Below are 17,249 nucleotides of genomic sequence, written 5' to 3' on the forward strand. Positions count from 1 at the left end.
TAGCTTGGAGATGCTTGGTTTAATTGCAGTGATGGGCTGTGTGGGGCTATAATCAAGAGCTGGGGATGCCTGGGTTGGTACTGAGGGAGGGGAATGGAGGAGTATTAGAATGACGGAGGTTGCCTTGCCTTCCCCTGCCACAGCTATTTTTACCCTGTCTTTATTGTGTGAGGAGGAGAGTGGCCCAACACAGGAGCCAATGTGAAGCCTAAACTTCCAGTCCTAACAAGTAAATCTCTACTGATTATCTTTCTACTGCAAATAAAGGGCTTTCCAGGTTATGGACTGTGAAAGTTTGACTAACTTTGTTTTGGCTTGGGTAATACACTCAGAGTCAAAATAAATGAATGCAGCTACAGCTGCATTCAGAACTTGTTTCCTTCACGCAACAAAAAAAGCCTTTAAAAAAAAATGCTGACCAGTAAACACACTTAAATGTGAAGATGTTCTCAAGATTTTTTTTTTTGTTTGATTTCTGTTAGGCTGTGCTGTTTCAGGTTTAGCCTGTTTGGGTCTATTCTCCTTCAGAGTCATTAACATGAGTATTTGGCATGCAAATAGGATGATGTCAGAGCATAAGCAATATATCTGTTTGCCATAAGGAAACCTATGCCTCTGCTTTCAGATGTAAACTTCAGAATTAAGGTTTTGCAGTTGCCGAATGTGAACTGCTTAAACCTAATTTTCTTTTAGTTTATTGAAAGTCCATCTCTGTTCATAACTTTTACTAGCTCTTTGAAACAGATCTCTTGATGATAGCTCTGTATATTACAGAAATAGTGCTGAATAAACAACTTCCGGAGATGAACATGAAACTAATTCCTCTGAAAGCCCTTGCTGTCTGTCTATGGCAGTATGACTGGTGCTTTCCTTCATCAGGCAGTCACAGGGCATCTCTAATCCCATCTCTCTGAATACTGGTGGTGCCCCATGTACCAGTGAAGGCTTGGGGCTGTTAGCCTGCTGCAACTCCTATAGATACAGGACTAACTCTCAGTCGGGAGGCTGAGCTGGCAGTGTGTTAAGGGGGAGATAAAATTTTGATGACAATGCAAGTGAAAGCAAGAAGGTTCAGTCCTATGCTGAAGAAATTAGCAGTCCTGAGCTTATGGTATTGGGAAGACTCAAAGGATTTGCAAAAGATCCAGGTGGTAAGATTGACTTAAGAAGCCGCCTTGAACAACAAACTTTAAGGGCAGAGAGTGGCATTGAACAGCAGGAAGGGAACAAGTCACTGCATTTTTAGCCTTTGAAATTAATAGAGGGAGGTGGAAGCTCACACGTGCCCTGGTAAATACATCAGAGGTAGAGAAATAAAAACTTGGGAAAAGAGGAACATGCAAAAAGATCTGACAAGTAGAACATTCTTCCTGAGCGGCAGGAGAAAATGAGCTCGACTCTTGCGGGTGCTCAGGCTGTGATATATTCTGCAGCTCATCCACCAAGTGGTAACTAGGTAACTCTACATTCTCTAAAACCCTCTTACTGAGGTAATTCAGTTTAAAGAGATGGCTCAGCTAATTTAATGCCCCTTGCAGAAAAGGACAACTCATTTCACAGCTTCATTGCCCTACCACTTCATGGTGTCTGTGCTCATCTGACCTGTGTTAAGCAAGCTTAACTCACCAAACTGGCAGAATACTAATGGAACAAGAAAGTGTATCAGGTGTGCACTTTGTGCATCTTGGGATTGGTTTGGGGACAATAAGACGTGAGTGAGCGTACCATACTGTTAAACAACAGTAACCTGTTAAGCTAGCTCTGCTGTTTTGTGAAACCTTTGCCCTTAGCAGAAATCCCTCTTTCATACAATTTAAGTCAATCGTACTTCAATTATAGTGGGTGTGTGGTGTCTCATTGATAGCCTATTACTAAGCTGATACGGAGTTACTTAATATTTAGGTCTGACTACTTGAAAATTAGTACCCACAGATTTGAAGTAGTAAGTGGTGTGCTGAGATAAAGAATTAAAATGTATTTGTATGTTTTTCCAGTGAACTATACTGTAACAGAGTGAATACCTTATTCTTCTAAATGTAAAGCAAAAGTACATCTCACTTAGAATTTCACCATACTGTTATATGGAAAGGCAGGCTACTTGGTACCTATATGTAATATGAACTCAGAGTAGTAAACACATTTTATCTGTGGAGTAATACAGTGCTATACCTAGTGCCAGTTAAAGCATGCGTTTAGAAAATGCATGCATTTACAATAGAATTGTAAAATATAACCAGCTATGAGGGGAGTTTTCACAGAATCATAGAATGATTTGAGTTGGAAGGGACCTTGAAGATCATCTGGTTCCACCCCCCCTGCCATGGGCAGGGACACCTTCCATTAGACCAGGTTGCAAAAAGCCCCATCCAACCTGGCCTTCAACACTTCCAGGGATGGGGCATCCACGATGTCTCTGGGCAACCTGTTCCAGTGCCTCACCACCCTCATAGTGAAGAAGCTCTGCTGTATCTGTGCCCTTCTAGTACTTGAGAAGCTTAGATAGCTATGGCATGGGATCCTGCTGCAACTGTTTCAAACTGGTTTTGTCTTGTATCTCTACTTTATAACACACTCTTCCTCCCCCCTCCCCTTCCCCTGTGAGTGTCTTACTGTATGTAAATAGGAGTCATCGTGTATTTCTGTTGTAGCAACTTCAACTTAAATTTTTGCTTTGAAAGCATATGTAGTAAACACGCCATGGCTTTTTTGAATATTTGAAAAATTTACATATTTTGTTCTATATGTACAGACCATCTGAAAATTCAGGTGGCTGGCCTGCTTCAGTTCAGTTCAGTGCTTGGTGGCTGTTAAATACAGAACCTTGTTGTTTTCTTAAGGTTGCCACATTTCTTGAGTCAGTAAGCCAGGTGTGTGGTAAATACACGAATATCAGGTTAACCTTCATCTGCATTGAACTTAACTGCACACAGCATTGTGTTCCTGGGTCAAATACAGTGTTTGAAAGGACAGACTATTGACCAAGTCAATAGCTTTTCAGATCACTTCCCCTTTTCCATTAACTATCTAGTCAGAAGCTGCATAGTTATCCTTTCATCCCTCAGTACCACAACTCAGCATTCCTGGAATGTTTTAGGATTAAGGAAATAGACAGGAGCCGGTTTGATAGGTACTATGCTCAAAAACATTGCACATTTTAAATAAGTTTTATTTCTGCTTTGTTGCCAGAGGAGGGAGCAGTGACCTAACTTTCTCATCTTTTCAAAACTACACGTGTTCTAGTATTAGTATGTCTGAATTGAATGTTATGGGGTTCTCTTTTATTTTATTATTGTAGAGGCGGGGGGGGGGGGGGGGGGGGGGCTGAAATGTAAAGCTGGCCTGATAAGGTTTTTTAATATTTGACATTTTAATTATCAGCCTTCTAGTTTGGAAGCTGTTATGGGATATTTCAGCCTGATAGTAAGCTTGCTCGTTATCTGAGAATGTGGTATTGCATGGGTTTTTTGTGTCTTTAAGATTTACCTGGTTGTGCAGTGGGATATGTCATCAGAACAATGGCTTCATAACCTAGAGCAAATTAATATCAGTTGGGTCAGTCTTCAACAGTGCAAATACTTCTAAATTAAAAACTTGAGAACTCCTTTTCCACAGCTGTGAAGATATGCTTGGTTATTTGCCTCAAGGAAGACTTTATGACAGTGGTAGGGGTTGAAGGGATGTAGTTGAAATAGGAACACAAATAATACTTATGACAGATCTCAGCGCTGGCAGTGCTTGACTTCTGGAGGGGAGCATGGTTTTGATTTAAGGCAGTTATTCTTAAGCCATACTAATGTGAAAAAAACTGACTAAAAATTATGATTCAGCTAGTGAAGATGATTAAGTTTATGCTGCACAGATTACTCAGAGGTGGGGGAAAACAGATGCAACCACCACTGACCTCCCCTGCCATGTAATTTTCTTTTCTCTATTCATCTAAAGCCAAAGCATCTTCTTTTTTATAAGTGTTTTGAACATCAACATGTGGAAATAATAAATGTGTATCCCATTATGTGATATCTGCTTAGCATGAGAAAGACTTACAAGCTCTTCTATAACTGTAGTGTGTAGGTTAGGAAAAGGTATCTAGGTAACAACTGGGAGTTTAGTATTACTTAACTCAAAATAACGAGTAAAAGTAAATATCTGAACCTTTCTTTTACTTGTATAGCAATCTAGTGTGAGGTAACTAAAGGCTGATGTGGGCTTATTATGGTTCCTATGTAGAAGCTGTTCTTCTACATAGAAATTTCCTGTACACAGAAGTTTCATTTCTTTGTAGAACTGCTGTGTATTTAAAGACTGATTTACTCTCAATTCTTTACGTATTACATAGGTCTAAGAAAATCTACGAAGAAGCGCAGTGAATCACCACCTGCTGAGCTCCCCAGTTTGCGGCGGAGCACACGGCAAAAGACCACGGGCTCCTGTGCTAGCACCAGGTAAAACTTAAGATAATGAAACATGATTACTGCAGTGGGTTGATGTTAATGTCATTTTCATGCATGAAAACTGGCCTTGTCTATCTTTCGCTTTGCTATTGTAGAAGTAGCTGTAGCTTTTTGGGCCTGCTGGGTTGCTCTGTACACCAGTGTCATGGATAGCGCATAGAATTTGTCACCGTCAGACCTTCAATAAGTCCCTCAGCTGTAGAGGCGGAGGAACAGAAATATCAAAAGCCAATGTTACAAATTTAAGTAATCCTTTCCTTAGGGAGGTGTTGTTTAAGAAGATACTAAACACTAAGAGAGAGAATGCTAAACTACTGTCTGTCATGAATGATAGAATAATTACTATTTTGAAAAATAAAGGCCTTCATGGTACCACACACGGGTCTGTTTTAATAGTGTACATTGTTGAGCTGACTCAGCTTGTCAGCAGCTGCATCTGAACAATACTACAAATATTGAAGTACTTAATATACCTTCTGATGCAGGGGAAAATAATACACCTTCTGATGCAGGGAAAAATTAGTCCTGAAACAATAATTTTAAACAGCTGGTACATTAAATGGGAGGGGAGAGTAAATGTCCTGTGATGCAAACAATTTTTGTAGTTGCATATATTCTGAAGCTCGACTTATGAAGCCTTAACAAGCTTTATTTTTTTTTTTCTTGCACCTAAACTACACTTAGTCGTTCCAGCACCACTTCTTTTCCCTCTTCCATGCCATAAAAAAAAGCTTCTGAAGTCTGATTCTGTTGTCAAGTGTGCATTTGAATTTGACTGTTTACTTTGTAGGCATATATAGTTGTAGTGATGATGACAGCAGTGTTTAAAAAAAGCAAATTTAAAAAGGCTCGTGCCCTCAAACTTGTTCTGGCACTGAAAACCAAGTTGAAAAATCAGAGTTCTCTTTGTGCTTTCAGTAGTTCAGAACTTCCTTTAAAGATAGTTACTGTCATCGAACTTCTCAAATGTGTACGTGATTTGTAACTAACAGTCACTTTAATCTTGCTCATTTTGATAATTACATTTTAGTAAACTGTCTTGTCTTGAAGGGTAATGTCAGGACCTAGCTGTAATGCATTAGTATAAAAACACCACCACAGTGGTGTGCGGCAAGGAGGGTAGAGAAGAGTTGGATAATTTTGTGAAGACTGATTCTTATGCAAATCTGTTAGTTTGTGCAACTTTGTGGTAGTGATCTATGTAAATGTTGCGTGGTTTTGAGTAGTCTCACATTAATACATCTCTTGTCTTAGTTCGTAAGGTCTGAAACTTTGTTTTTTGAATCTTTAGTCGGCGAGGCTCTGGCCTGGGCAAAAGAGGAGCAGCTGAAGCTCGCCGACAGGAGAAGATGGCTGATCCTGACAACAACCAGGATGGAGTTAACTCTTCAGCTGCGCGTACAGATGAGGCTCCCCAGGGAGCTGCAGGTCAGAAGAAATTCCAACTGCAACACTTTTAGTATAGTTGCTGATATAAACTTCTTTGTATTTAGAAGTAATTAAATGGGTTAAGTTCTGGGGAGAAATTTTATTATTTAAGCTGGTACAGCTGGTAAATAATTCTGGAAGGTTTTTGAGTGAGAGGGACCCTTATTTTTGAATCTGATCTCTTGGATATCTGGTACATGTTTCCATTATGCTTTTTTTTGTAGTCTCCAAACTATGTCCAATAAAGTAGACTTTAGTTTCCAGGCATCTACCTTTTTTTTTTTTTTTTTTTTTGAAAATGTAACTTCAGCTGGTGCTACATAAATTACTGTACTGCCAACCGAAGAGACACCAAACTGTTCAGAATACAGAAGGCATGCATTTACCTGTAAAAGCTCTTTTGTAACTACTCATAAATATTCTACAAGTCTTCTGTTGAAATGGCAAGCGTGTCTGTACTGGAGAAATTTGTAACCAAATTAAATATTCTTACTTGCACAGTCCTATTAAATAGTACTTAATTTTATCATTTTATCATCTGGTCCTAATCAGTAGTGAGTTCAAAGGAGCTTTCCAGCAATTATGCTGGATTGTAGAAAATTTCAAATGTTCTCTGCTTTAAAGCTAGCTACGTCAGTACAAAAAGTCAAAATTAACGGAAACTAAGTGCAGCATAACACTCAATTAAGAAAAGCATAATTTTCTAAGGATGCAGGTAAATCTGTCTGAAAGGTAATTTGCTGATGAGCTTTTTTTTTTCTTTTTCATTATCTTATGTTGATAGAGCCTCTCTCTTCAGCTTTTGGAAAGTATTAGACTGTAGACTGGTCTATTTAAAATGACAATCGTACAGAAGTATAATGGTGGCAATGTTAAATGCAGAGCACTCTTCTGATGGTGGACGCTTTTCCTGATGGTGGAACTGATGCAAATTTTGTAGCTTTAAAGGCACTTTAACTTGCATTAATTGCTATTTTATTTCTTTAGCTTCTAGTTCTGTTGCTGGGGCTGTAGGTATGACAACCTCTGGAGAAAGTGAGTCAGATGATTCTGAGATGGGAAGACTACAAGGTATAAAAGTTGTTATTAATCTACCATTTATTTTTTTTGTTTGCAGCCTATAAATAGCCATACCTACCCAAATTCTGTATATATGTAGTGGGAAGGCTGTATTTTGTTTCTCTGTCTGCGAATGTGTTGCTTTGCTTACTGTAATTCTGAACTATGGAGTTACAAACTTTAGTTCACTAAAGATGGAAAAATTTGAAAGTAATGTCTGGAGGGGGTGGCATAGCGTCCTTACTCATTTACATGGCATATAATACACTACTATTGATAATTTTTCAGGAGAAAGTAGGGGGAGAGAATTGACAACTCAGTCCTCTTAAATGTGTAAGCTCAAATATGAAAATAAGTCTTTGCAAGAATGTTTTCAGTTGACAGGCCAGGTTAGGCCTGCTGTTACTCTGCTTACTTCTGGATAACTTTTTTTTTTTTTGTGCTTGTCATTGATACCCATGTTGCTGTAAGCTTTGACCAAACAAAATCTAAATGTTCTTAAAATGCTTGCTTTTCTGCTTGTGCTAAAGGATTCAGGTCTCAAAACCTGAGAGTACAGACAGGTAGAAATTCAGTTTGCATGTTCTGCAACTGTTTTAATGATTCTGCCACTACATTGCAAGGAGTTCTGAGACCATGATCTCCCTTGCAAATGACAGGTTTTGGTTAATCTGCATATTTAATGTGGAAATGAGTGCTGTGTCACTACCAGTTCACTTGCTTATAGTCCTCAGTAAGCATAGGTGTGCATTAGGAATATTGAGCTAAATTGGTTTCTACTATTAATCATTATTGTATTGATCAGCAGTAGTCATGCTTGCTGCAATAAAAATCAGAATCACCCACATAACCTAGCTTAAGTAAGGCTACTGAAAAGTGTTCAAAAACAAAACCAAAAAACCCCTAGTATCCAGTAGAGTTCTTCCCTCTCCTGCTCATCAACAAATAAAGCTGTGAACCATTTTTTTCAGATTATTAATGCTGCTCAGTTCCTGAAAATGTGAAGATAAGCTTAACCTATTTTATGTAGTTTGAGTTCAGATTTGAAATTAGTCTGGTATATGTGCTATTCTAGATCTAGACTTAAAACAATTTAGTAGATGAGATTTCTTCTGTGAAATATATAACTCTGGAAACTCAGTGGGTGACTTTTTAAAGGGCCTCAATGCTCTGATGCATATGAAAATGAGTTATTTGTTCCCTAAAGGTTATCTTTTTGGTGTTTTTGGAAATTGAAGTAGCTGCAGTCATCTAATCCTAGCTCTTCTTTCTTAAAGTATCAAAATTCTAGTAGTCTTAAATTATAGTGTCGTTGGAATTTAAGCTTTTAAAAATATGTAGAAGCTTTTGACAATGGCTGTTATCCTCTGTTTGCTTTTAGCTCTATTAGAGGCTAGGGGTCTTCCTCCTCACCTGTTTGGCCCTCTTGGTCCTCGGATGTCGCAGCTCTTCCACAGGACAATTGGAAGTGGAGCTAGTAAGCAAAGTTTGTCTAATTTGACTTAATTCTTTCCACTTCCAGACTAGTAGAATTCAGCCACTAGTAAATTCTAATATTTGTATTGGTTTCATAATTTAATATAATATTTTACATGTTGGAGATTTGTATGTCATGATAGTAATAGACCACTGGTCAACAATATTAATTTGCTTGCCTTCCTATAAGGAGGAGAAATTTGCTTTAGCCATATTTCTTTTCTTTTCTTTTTTGGGGCATTTTAATGTTCCCTTCTAGGTGGGGAAGGGAGGGTTCTTGCCTTTTCACCCCTTCCTTATCTTTTTCTTTTGCATGATGGGCTGCTTAACAAAAGACCTCTCCAACCCGCTTGGGTTTTTTGCTAGCTTTAAACAAGTGCTTAAGCTAGCTTTAAAACTATTAGTAGATGTCAGTTCTAAGGTATGCTGTTTATAGTTTCAAAAGTGTCTTAGGTTTCGGACGGAAATCATTTCCTTCAGGCAGTGTGTCAGTGAGAACATGGGTCCTTAGTCTTGTTCCACCATGTCTGCATTATGGAGCTGGTTAAGATATGTACCTTCCAGTCCAAGACTGTTTGGCTTCCCGTGAGAGCCAAAGGCAGCCTGTTACACTGCCTGCCAAGAAGAGGATGGGGTCTCATGGATACTCCATGTGCTGTATTATCTAGGGGGTGTGTTGAAAAGTCCTTTGCTTTAAAAAGGTGGAGCAGTATGGGTTCTGGCACCTGCTCTAGGTTGGCAAGATGGCTATGGTGAGCAGTGTGGTGGACTCCCTGTGCTGACCAGTTTGCACTGTAAAGACAGCCAAGAGTAAGATTTTACCTCCCTTTCCTATTCCCCCCTTTTTATGACAGGGAAAGGAAGTGAAACTACAAATACAGAGGAAAACAAAATATCTCTGGTCTTCCACTTTGGCAGAAGTATAGCATAACAGTTCCCTTGAGCACTTATGTCTTCTCATATCTTCTTTCCTAATCTTTTTTCCTGGATATCTAGGTTCTAAAGCCCAACAGCTTTTACAAGGTCTCCAAGCCACTGATGAAAGTCAGCAACTACAGGCAGTGATTGAGATGTGCCAGCTGTTGGTCATGGGAAATGAAGAAACATTAGGAGGATTTCCAGTCAAGAGTGTTGTACCAGCTTTGGTAAAGATTAAATCTCGTATTGCTATTGGAGGATATGATATTTCACTCAATATCTTGCTTAAATAAAATATTCTTAATTTATATTATATATTCTTAATTATATATGTATGTGTATTTATCTGTGATTATTTAGTTTTGAGGGCATGTTTTGCTAAATGTTGATAGTCCAATTAATTCTTTAATAGCTTTAATAGGTAGTGTCTCTTTTGAAGCTTTTACCAGAATTTAAAGTCCTGAGTCAAAAGCTACGATAGTGACTTGTGCCCTTTATTTATGTTGATATCTATATACTTTTTGCTAAACTAACAATACTTTTTTTTAAAAAACAGATAACACTGCTGCAGATGGAGCACAACTTTGACATTGTAAGTGACTTGTAATGTTTATGAAACTTTTTTTTAAATAGAAAAATGTATCACCTGAACTTAAAACAAAGTATCTAATGTATTTACTAGATGAACCATGCATGCCGGGCCTTAACATATATGATGGAAGCACTTCCCAGATCATCTGCTGTAGTGGTAGATGCAATTCCTGTCTTCTTGGAAAAGGTAAAATGAAATCAAAATCTGAGGGGATTTTATCTTTTGTTTTAACTTTAGGATATACCATTAAGACAATGGCTTCTTTTTATAGCTTACAAGATAATACATAATGCATGAGAAGCTTTTTTTAAAACAGGTTTACTCTTTGTTCACACCCTTACTGAAAAGCACTATCTGATTTACTGAGAACTTTTTCTCTGATTGGTGTTGCAAAGGTACTGCGTAATTATGCAAACTGGTAACTCTTGGAGTAGCTATATAGCTGCTCTAGCCTTAAATTTGCTAGCTTGATTACAGCTAGCAGTGCATTAGTATATGTGTCTTAGTACAGGTTAACTGTCCAAGTGTTAAAGAAGTTATTATTTTTACAAACTGGTTTAGAAATTAATCTACAAGCTTTCTTGTTTTCTTGTAGCTGCAAGTTATTCAGTGCATTGATGTGGCAGAGCAGGCGCTTACAGCCCTGGAGATGTTATCACGCAGGCACAGTAAAGCTATTCTGCAGGCAGTAAGTAAAAAAGAAAGCACTTTTACCTCTACTGGTTTTACATCTTGGTGATCTTCTGTGAAGATGAAATAAGAAAACAAGTTTTTGTGACTTTAGCAGTACTGAGAGTGAAAATGTTTGTTTTATTATAGGGTGGGTTGGCAGACTGTTTGCTGTATCTGGAATTCTTCAGTATAAATGCACAGAGGAATGCACTAGCTATTGCTGCCAACTGCTGCCAGAGTATAACACCTGATGAGTTTCACTTTGTGGCAGACTCTTTGCCACTGCTTACACAAAGGTTAACCCATCAGGTAAGAAGCTATTATGAAATGGAAAATTTTGACTTTGACCTGAAAGTAGTATCAAGTTGCCTCCAGATATCAAGTTCTTTACTGTATATTATTTGCCTTTGCAATGTGATAATTGCCTTAAAGTTCCTATGCTGTCAAGTTTGATACTCTTAACACCCATATGGACCTTCTGTTTTTTGTAAACGTGCTGTAGGGATTCATGACACCCCTATTAATTTTGTAAAATGAGATAAATAAGGTACTTTAACTTAGAGCATGAATAATAGTGGGTTTGTAGTCCTTACTTCTTACCCATCAGTAAGAGGAAATGCAGTAGCATTACTGTTCTTTTTTTCTTAACAAATGAGTTGCAAGGTTCCCTCCCACTTCAAACTTAGAAAAGCTTCAGTTTCAATTTTTGTGGTTTTTTTTCTGATTTGACGTTTTGGGAGGGCTTACAGCTTTTTAAAAGGAAAGTTCCTACTCTTGCACAATAGTTTGAAGTGATGAATCCTAAATCATGGGGCTCCTAAGATCTGCCTGTCCTGCAACGCTGCTATGCTCATAAGTGAGCACTCACAATGACTGTTGCACCAAAAGAGATTTGAACATACTGCTTGGTTGGCAGATCCCTGTTAAAAAGGTGAAAAAGGAGAAATTATTTTGTTCCTTAACAAATGCAACTAAATGGAAGCTTCCAGGTAATGTTTTTGTATATTCTTGTGCTATTCTTAATTTTGCCAACACGTTCTTGCTGAGAGACTACTTGAATCTTTGAGGCAGCTTCACAGAAGTCAAATGTCAGCTTTAGATGGTGCTTGGGAAACAGGAAGCACCATTCTCAGCAGTAGTAGGGACAAGTACTGACTCCTGCTCTCTGAAGAGAAGCTACAGCCCACAAAAGTAAGATTTCAAGAAATTTTTAAGTGGAATTTTTCTGGCCAAAACCAAAAAAATAATCTTGAGTTAGCTCTTAACAGAATAGTTGAGGTTGGAAGGGACCTCTCAATTATCTAGTCCTAACCCCCTGCTTAAGCAAAGTCAACTAGAGCAGATTGCCTAGGACCATGTCTAGGTTTGTTTGCTTTTTTGTTTGTTTGTTTTTTTAAATCCAAGGATGGAGACTTAGCCTCTCTGGGCAACCTATTCCAGTGTTCAACCACGCTTACATTAAAAGTGTTTTATTATGTTCAGATGAACTTTTTTGAGTGTTTCAATGAACTTTTAACTAGAGCTATTTTTAGAGCAATCTTTGCTCTATTGATGTCTTTGGAGTTGCTGTCCTGGCTGCACTGCCTGATATAAAAATCAGGCTTTGTGTAGTTTGTAGAACAATAGCCTTCACTCCTGCTTATTGTCTATATCTCCTATTGCTTTGGCTTTGTAGCTCTCTTCCCTTTTGTCTCCTCCTTGTAGAATCCAAAAAGGATATTACAGACCCATTTATTCATCTCTAAAGGTCCCTAAAGGTATTTATGTTGCAAGTGTGAGGTGTTTCCCAGGGAATATGCCATATCAGGAGGTCAGTTTAGATTGTATCAATGATTTTAAAATTCAGCACTGTAATATTCTGTAAAATGTGATTTGACTGGCCTTTTTGGAGAAATTTTATGAATGCCTCAAAATGACAGGATAATCTAGTGCAGGTTAAAATATTTTAATTGAAACAAATGCTTAACTTTTTTAATAATAGGACAAAAAGTCTGTTGAAAGCACTTGTCTCTGTTTTGCACGGCTAGTGGACAACTTCCAGCATGAGGAGGTAAGGATATAGTTTTTTTGGGCATGGATTTTTGTTTGTTTCTTCCCTCCCTCAGTTTCTCCTAAGGGCTTACCTTTCAAAGTCAGACTAACGTTTTTAATTTTGCTGTTCCCTCCTGAAGAACTTGCTCCAGCAGGTTGCTTCCAAGGACTTGTTAACAAATATCCAGCAACTCCTGGTAGTGACACCTCCTATCCTGAGCTCAGGAATGTTCATCATGGTGGTGCGCATGTTTTCCTTAATGTGCTCCAATTGTCCTACACTTGCAGTCCAACTTATGAAGCAAAGTGAGTTCTTGCTCTTTCATATTCTGGGCGACCTATTTAAGTTAATGCCTACAGTCAATATTGAACTCTGTGCACTTGATTATACAAATATTGTGTTCTCCTGTTTTTCTCTCTTCTACTATGATTCCTGTGGGATACAAAGTTTAGTTAATCTTGTTGAAAGTTGTTTTTTGTTTTTTGGTTTTTTGTTTTCCCTGAGGGTTCTTTCTTCCCTTTGCTGTCTCTAGCTGTTGTCACTGGAGTGCTTGTGCAGCTAACACAAACTCAAAACTAGACAAGTTACTCTCATTTCAACACAAGTTGAATAATTATTTTTGTAGTCCTTACCAGGTGGGAGCAATATGTGATTTAAGGGATTTTTCTAAGGGGAAACATTAAGAAAAGTAACTGCTGTGTAGCTGTTGTAGTTCTCACTTGTTTTCTTTTCGTCTCATAAATTTTGACTTGCCACTTCAACTGCCCTATACGTTCCCGTGTTTTCTTCTGCGCCCTGTATATTGAGTGGTATTTCCCCCCAGATGTCCCTTAAAACAAACAAACAAAAAAAAATCAAAACAACAACAAAAAAAACCCCAAACCCCAGACCTGAGAACAAACACACTTACAATGTTTGAAGAGATGGCTTTTGTCTTATTGTCTACTGTCTGTTTGCTTAGGTCAGTGACTATCTCTTCTGCGTAGTGTCTAACACAAAATGAAGTCCATATTCTGATACAGGCAATCTCATAAATAATAATTTTTATAGATATTGCAGAAACGCTTCACTTCCTTCTTTGTGGAGCCTCAAATGGGAGTTGTCAAGAACAAATTGACCTTGTTCCGCGAAGTCCTCAAGAACTTTATGAGCTTACTTCTCTGATCTGGTAAGTTATGCAGCCCTAGGTTTTGAGTCTGGTTGGTATGTTAAAATCTGTAACTTCTCTAAAATGAACGCAAGCAGTTTTCAGCTTAGATGGACTTTATTGTATGCTTCTAGTAAAATACTGTTTTAATCTTCTTTACAGTGAACTGATGCCTTGCCTGCCAAAAGAGGGAATCTTTGCTGTTGATACTATGCTAAAGAAAGGAAATGCGCAAAATACAGATGGTGCAATATGGCAATGGCGAGATGACAGGGGTCTCTGGCATCCCTATAACAGGATTGATAGTCGAATAATAGAGGTAGCAATTCCATGCCTTTGTGTTGTGATGTTTTTTTTTTTTTTTAAATACGCGTGCGGTTGTATAGGGCGTGCTTTCTTTATGGTTTTAAAAATATCAGCCTTGTTCTTTGAGTAAGAAACACATGAGTTTCCTCAAACCTCCTGCTGTAATATTGCGCTATTTTGGTATTCAGTAATGGGTGGACTGCTTAATCACTGTTCTTATTGTATTTGTCAGTCATTGTTTTTCCTACTGTGTTGCCCCTCTCATCACCTTTCATATAGCTTCCCATTTGTTAGGGATTTCTTAACTTTTTAAACTCTTCCTTGTTTTTAGGCAGCTCATCAGGTTGGTGAGGATGAGATAAGCCTGTCTACACTTGGGCGTGTCTATACTATTGATTTTAACTCTATGCAGCAAATAAATGAGGATACTGGAACAGCGCGTGCCATTCAGCGAAAACCAAACCCTTTAGCCAACACAAACACTAGTGAGTACAACTTAATGGACACCCAGTATCTCTAGCTATGACTAACTTGTGCTAGGTTATACAGCGGTCTACTACTTAGCTCATATATTTCTTGTGGTTTCTGTGGAACATTAAACTATTCTGATTTACATGAATGAAGACAGCTTTACAACAAAACTCAAATTGTTGAAATGTATTCTTTTTAACATGTAAGCTCTCTTCCTGGGACCTGAAAATGCATTAAATTGGGGGTAGCTGGGGGTGTTCCTGGCTTGGGATTTTCTGAAACAGTTTTGTTCATACAGCTCTTCTATTTAACGAAGACTGTGTGAGGACTTCTTACTATTGTACAGAAGTATATAAGAAAACTGAAGAAAAAAGATTTGACTCCTTGAAAGAGAGGAGGATTTGTACCTATATTCTTGCCATCAGTTTGACTTCTGGTTCTTAAATTATATCTTTTCAATTCAAGAGCTAAACTAATTCAGCTTTAAAAAAAATAATCATCAGAGCAGAGATGCAAAGAACTGTGCAGTGATTTGTTGTACAATTTTTCACAGGTGGACATTCAGAATTGAAGAAGGATGATGCTCGAGCACAACTAATGAAAGAGGACCCAGAACTGGCAAAATCCTTTATCAAAACATTGTTTGGTGTTCTTTATGAAGTATATAGTTCTTCAGCTGGACCTGCTGTTAGACACAAGTGCCTTAGAGCAATTCTTAGGATAATTTATTTTGCTGATGCTGAACTTCTGAAGGATGTACTGAAAAACCATGCTGTTTCAAGGTGGGTTCATTAACCGTTGTGAATGAAACTAATTTTGAGCTCACAAATCAAACTTGTGATTGCTTTTTTTGAATTGTCTTTTTCAAGGGAAAATGGTACTTTTAAATTCTTATGTATTTATTTTCCAAAAGCTGAGGCTGGCAGCTCTTCGGGAATTTTTTGCGTCTTAGATTTCGCAGTAGGTGCCAACTCCAGGCGTTCTTATTAGAAACTTAGATTGCCTATATGGCTGTGCGTACTAGTAATGTCTCATATTACCACTTACTGTTTTCCTGATTTCTAAAACTTGCCTATAAACTCTTCTGAGGGCAAGATGACTTTTGAGGTAATACAATGTGAACAATAACGGACTCACATAGCATTCAACTGATAAGTTCTATTCATGAAACCTCTCCTACATGGACATAGCATAAAGTTAGAGATCTATGTAAAAGGATGCAATTAGAAAATAAACTGACTAGTTTTTCAAAGGCAGTACAAAGTTCCACAACACCATGTTCTTTAAAGGAAGAAAACTCCCTCTTTTCCTTTATGCCACATGTTAAAATTTGGTAAAAGTGGTTTAGGTGGGAAGAGGACTTTTTCAGTCCTTTTATTTATACATTTTACAAAAGCACAATGAAATTTGTTTGCTTTCAGTCTCCAGTACTATGTATGCAAGATGAACTGGCTTGATTTTACTTTTTTTTTTTTTAAAAAAACAAACAAACAGACAAAAAAAAAAAAAAAACCAAAAACAAAAACAACCAAAAACCAAAACAACATAAAATGGAAAAACAAACCTAATTCTAATAAATTATCTGTTTTAGTCATATTGCCTCCATGCTGTCAAGTCAAGACCTTAAGATAGTAGTTGGAGCCCTACAGATGGCAGAGATTTTAATGCAAAAGTTACCTGACATTTTTAGTGTTTACTTCAGAAGAGAAGGTAAATCTTGCTTGCTTTTTTTTTTTCCTCTTAGCCTCCTTATTTAGTATTTTAAAAGCATGTATGTGTGAAGAATTTGTATCCTTTACCCCGCATTCCACCACCCCACCCCACCCCACCCCCCCCAAGCTGTAGAAAGTTAATACTGTTCCTGAATAAAATACTATTCCTGAATAAGAAAGGCAAATCCATGCAAGCTATCGTCATATGACTGGGGAGGAGCTGACCAAGACTCTGGGACACAAGCTTGTGTTTTCTGAACCTGAAACAAGTTTGTACAGGCTTACTAGACACTAGTGAACTTATGTTTAGGCTGAAGATGGCTTGCTGAAATTATGTGGGTAATCTTATTGGACAAAACTGGTGAATCTTTGGCAGGAACTCTTTGTTATAATCTACTGGGGATTTTTGGATTTCTTTAGCTACTGTTTGTGCTGCTGTTGTTCTGTTGTAGGGAGGTTGTGGTTTTTTCCTTTTTTTTTTTTTTTTTTTTAAAAAAAACTACATAGGTTAACTTTTTCAAGAAAGGGTTGAACTGCTTTTAAAACTTAGCATTGATGGGTGTGGGAGCCAATGCTGCCATGGTCAAAACAGAGGTTCTAATAAGACTTCTACCTTTTCAAACACCTTTGTCCCCACAACTCCTCCCAAAAAACAGTCCACAACCAAACCAACCCACCAAATAAAGATTTATTCTTTTGCAAAGGGGTGATGCACCAAGTGAAAAACTTAGCAGAGTCTGAGGCTTTGCTAACAAGCCCACCGAAAGTATGCACTAATGGATCAGGAACGCTGGGTACCACTACAACAATAAGTACTGGAACAGCCACTGCTGCCAGTAATGCAGCTGCTGATTTGGGCTCTCCCAGCTTACAACACAGCCGGGAGGATTCTTTGGATCTGAGCCCACAGGGGTAAGTGCACTACTTTGTTGTGAACAATCTGTGGGTTTTTTGTTGTGGTTTGTTGTGTTGTGTGGTGGTTTGG

General features: G+C 38.0%; 1 protein-coding gene across 13 annotated transcripts in view; it reads left to right on the forward strand.

The window, feature by feature from the left end:
* The window catches only part of TRIP12 (thyroid hormone receptor interactor 12), an 83,098-nt gene that overhangs the window by 41,531 nt on the left and 24,318 nt on the right, over window positions 1–17,249 (forward strand). For 11 of the 13 annotated variants that reach the window (XM_082319932.1, XM_082319937.1, XM_082319931.1 and 8 more), the window contains 17 exons: window positions 4,337–4,442; window positions 5,743–5,879; window positions 6,867–6,950; window positions 8,320–8,415; window positions 9,411–9,559; window positions 9,889–9,924; window positions 10,015–10,110; window positions 10,520–10,612; window positions 10,744–10,905; window positions 12,578–12,646; window positions 12,768–12,933; window positions 13,679–13,796; window positions 13,938–14,094; window positions 14,413–14,566; window positions 15,106–15,334; window positions 16,144–16,262; window positions 16,969–17,176. In XM_082319932.1, the coding sequence (XP_082176058.1) occupies window positions 4,337–4,442; window positions 5,743–5,879; window positions 6,867–6,950; window positions 8,320–8,415; window positions 9,411–9,559; window positions 9,889–9,924; window positions 10,015–10,110; window positions 10,520–10,612; window positions 10,744–10,905; window positions 12,578–12,646; window positions 12,768–12,933; window positions 13,679–13,796; window positions 13,938–14,094; window positions 14,413–14,566; window positions 15,106–15,334; window positions 16,144–16,262; window positions 16,969–17,176 (2,179 nt within the window). Of the gene's footprint in view, window positions 1–4,336; window positions 4,443–5,742; window positions 5,880–6,866; window positions 6,951–8,319; window positions 8,416–9,410; window positions 9,560–9,888; window positions 9,925–10,014; window positions 10,111–10,519; window positions 10,613–10,743; window positions 10,906–12,577; window positions 12,647–12,767; window positions 12,934–13,678; window positions 13,797–13,937; window positions 14,095–14,412; window positions 14,567–15,105; window positions 15,335–16,143; window positions 16,263–16,968; window positions 17,177–17,249 lie in introns of those variants that run through there. The other 2 variants (XM_082319935.1, XM_082319943.1) reach the window with 2 other exon arrangements.

Source organism: Platalea leucorodia (genome assembly GCF_965183815.1).
Source record: "Platalea leucorodia genome assembly, chromosome: 8".
In the NCBI taxonomy this organism is placed as follows: Eukaryota; Metazoa; Chordata; class Aves; order Pelecaniformes; family Threskiornithidae; genus Platalea; species Platalea leucorodia.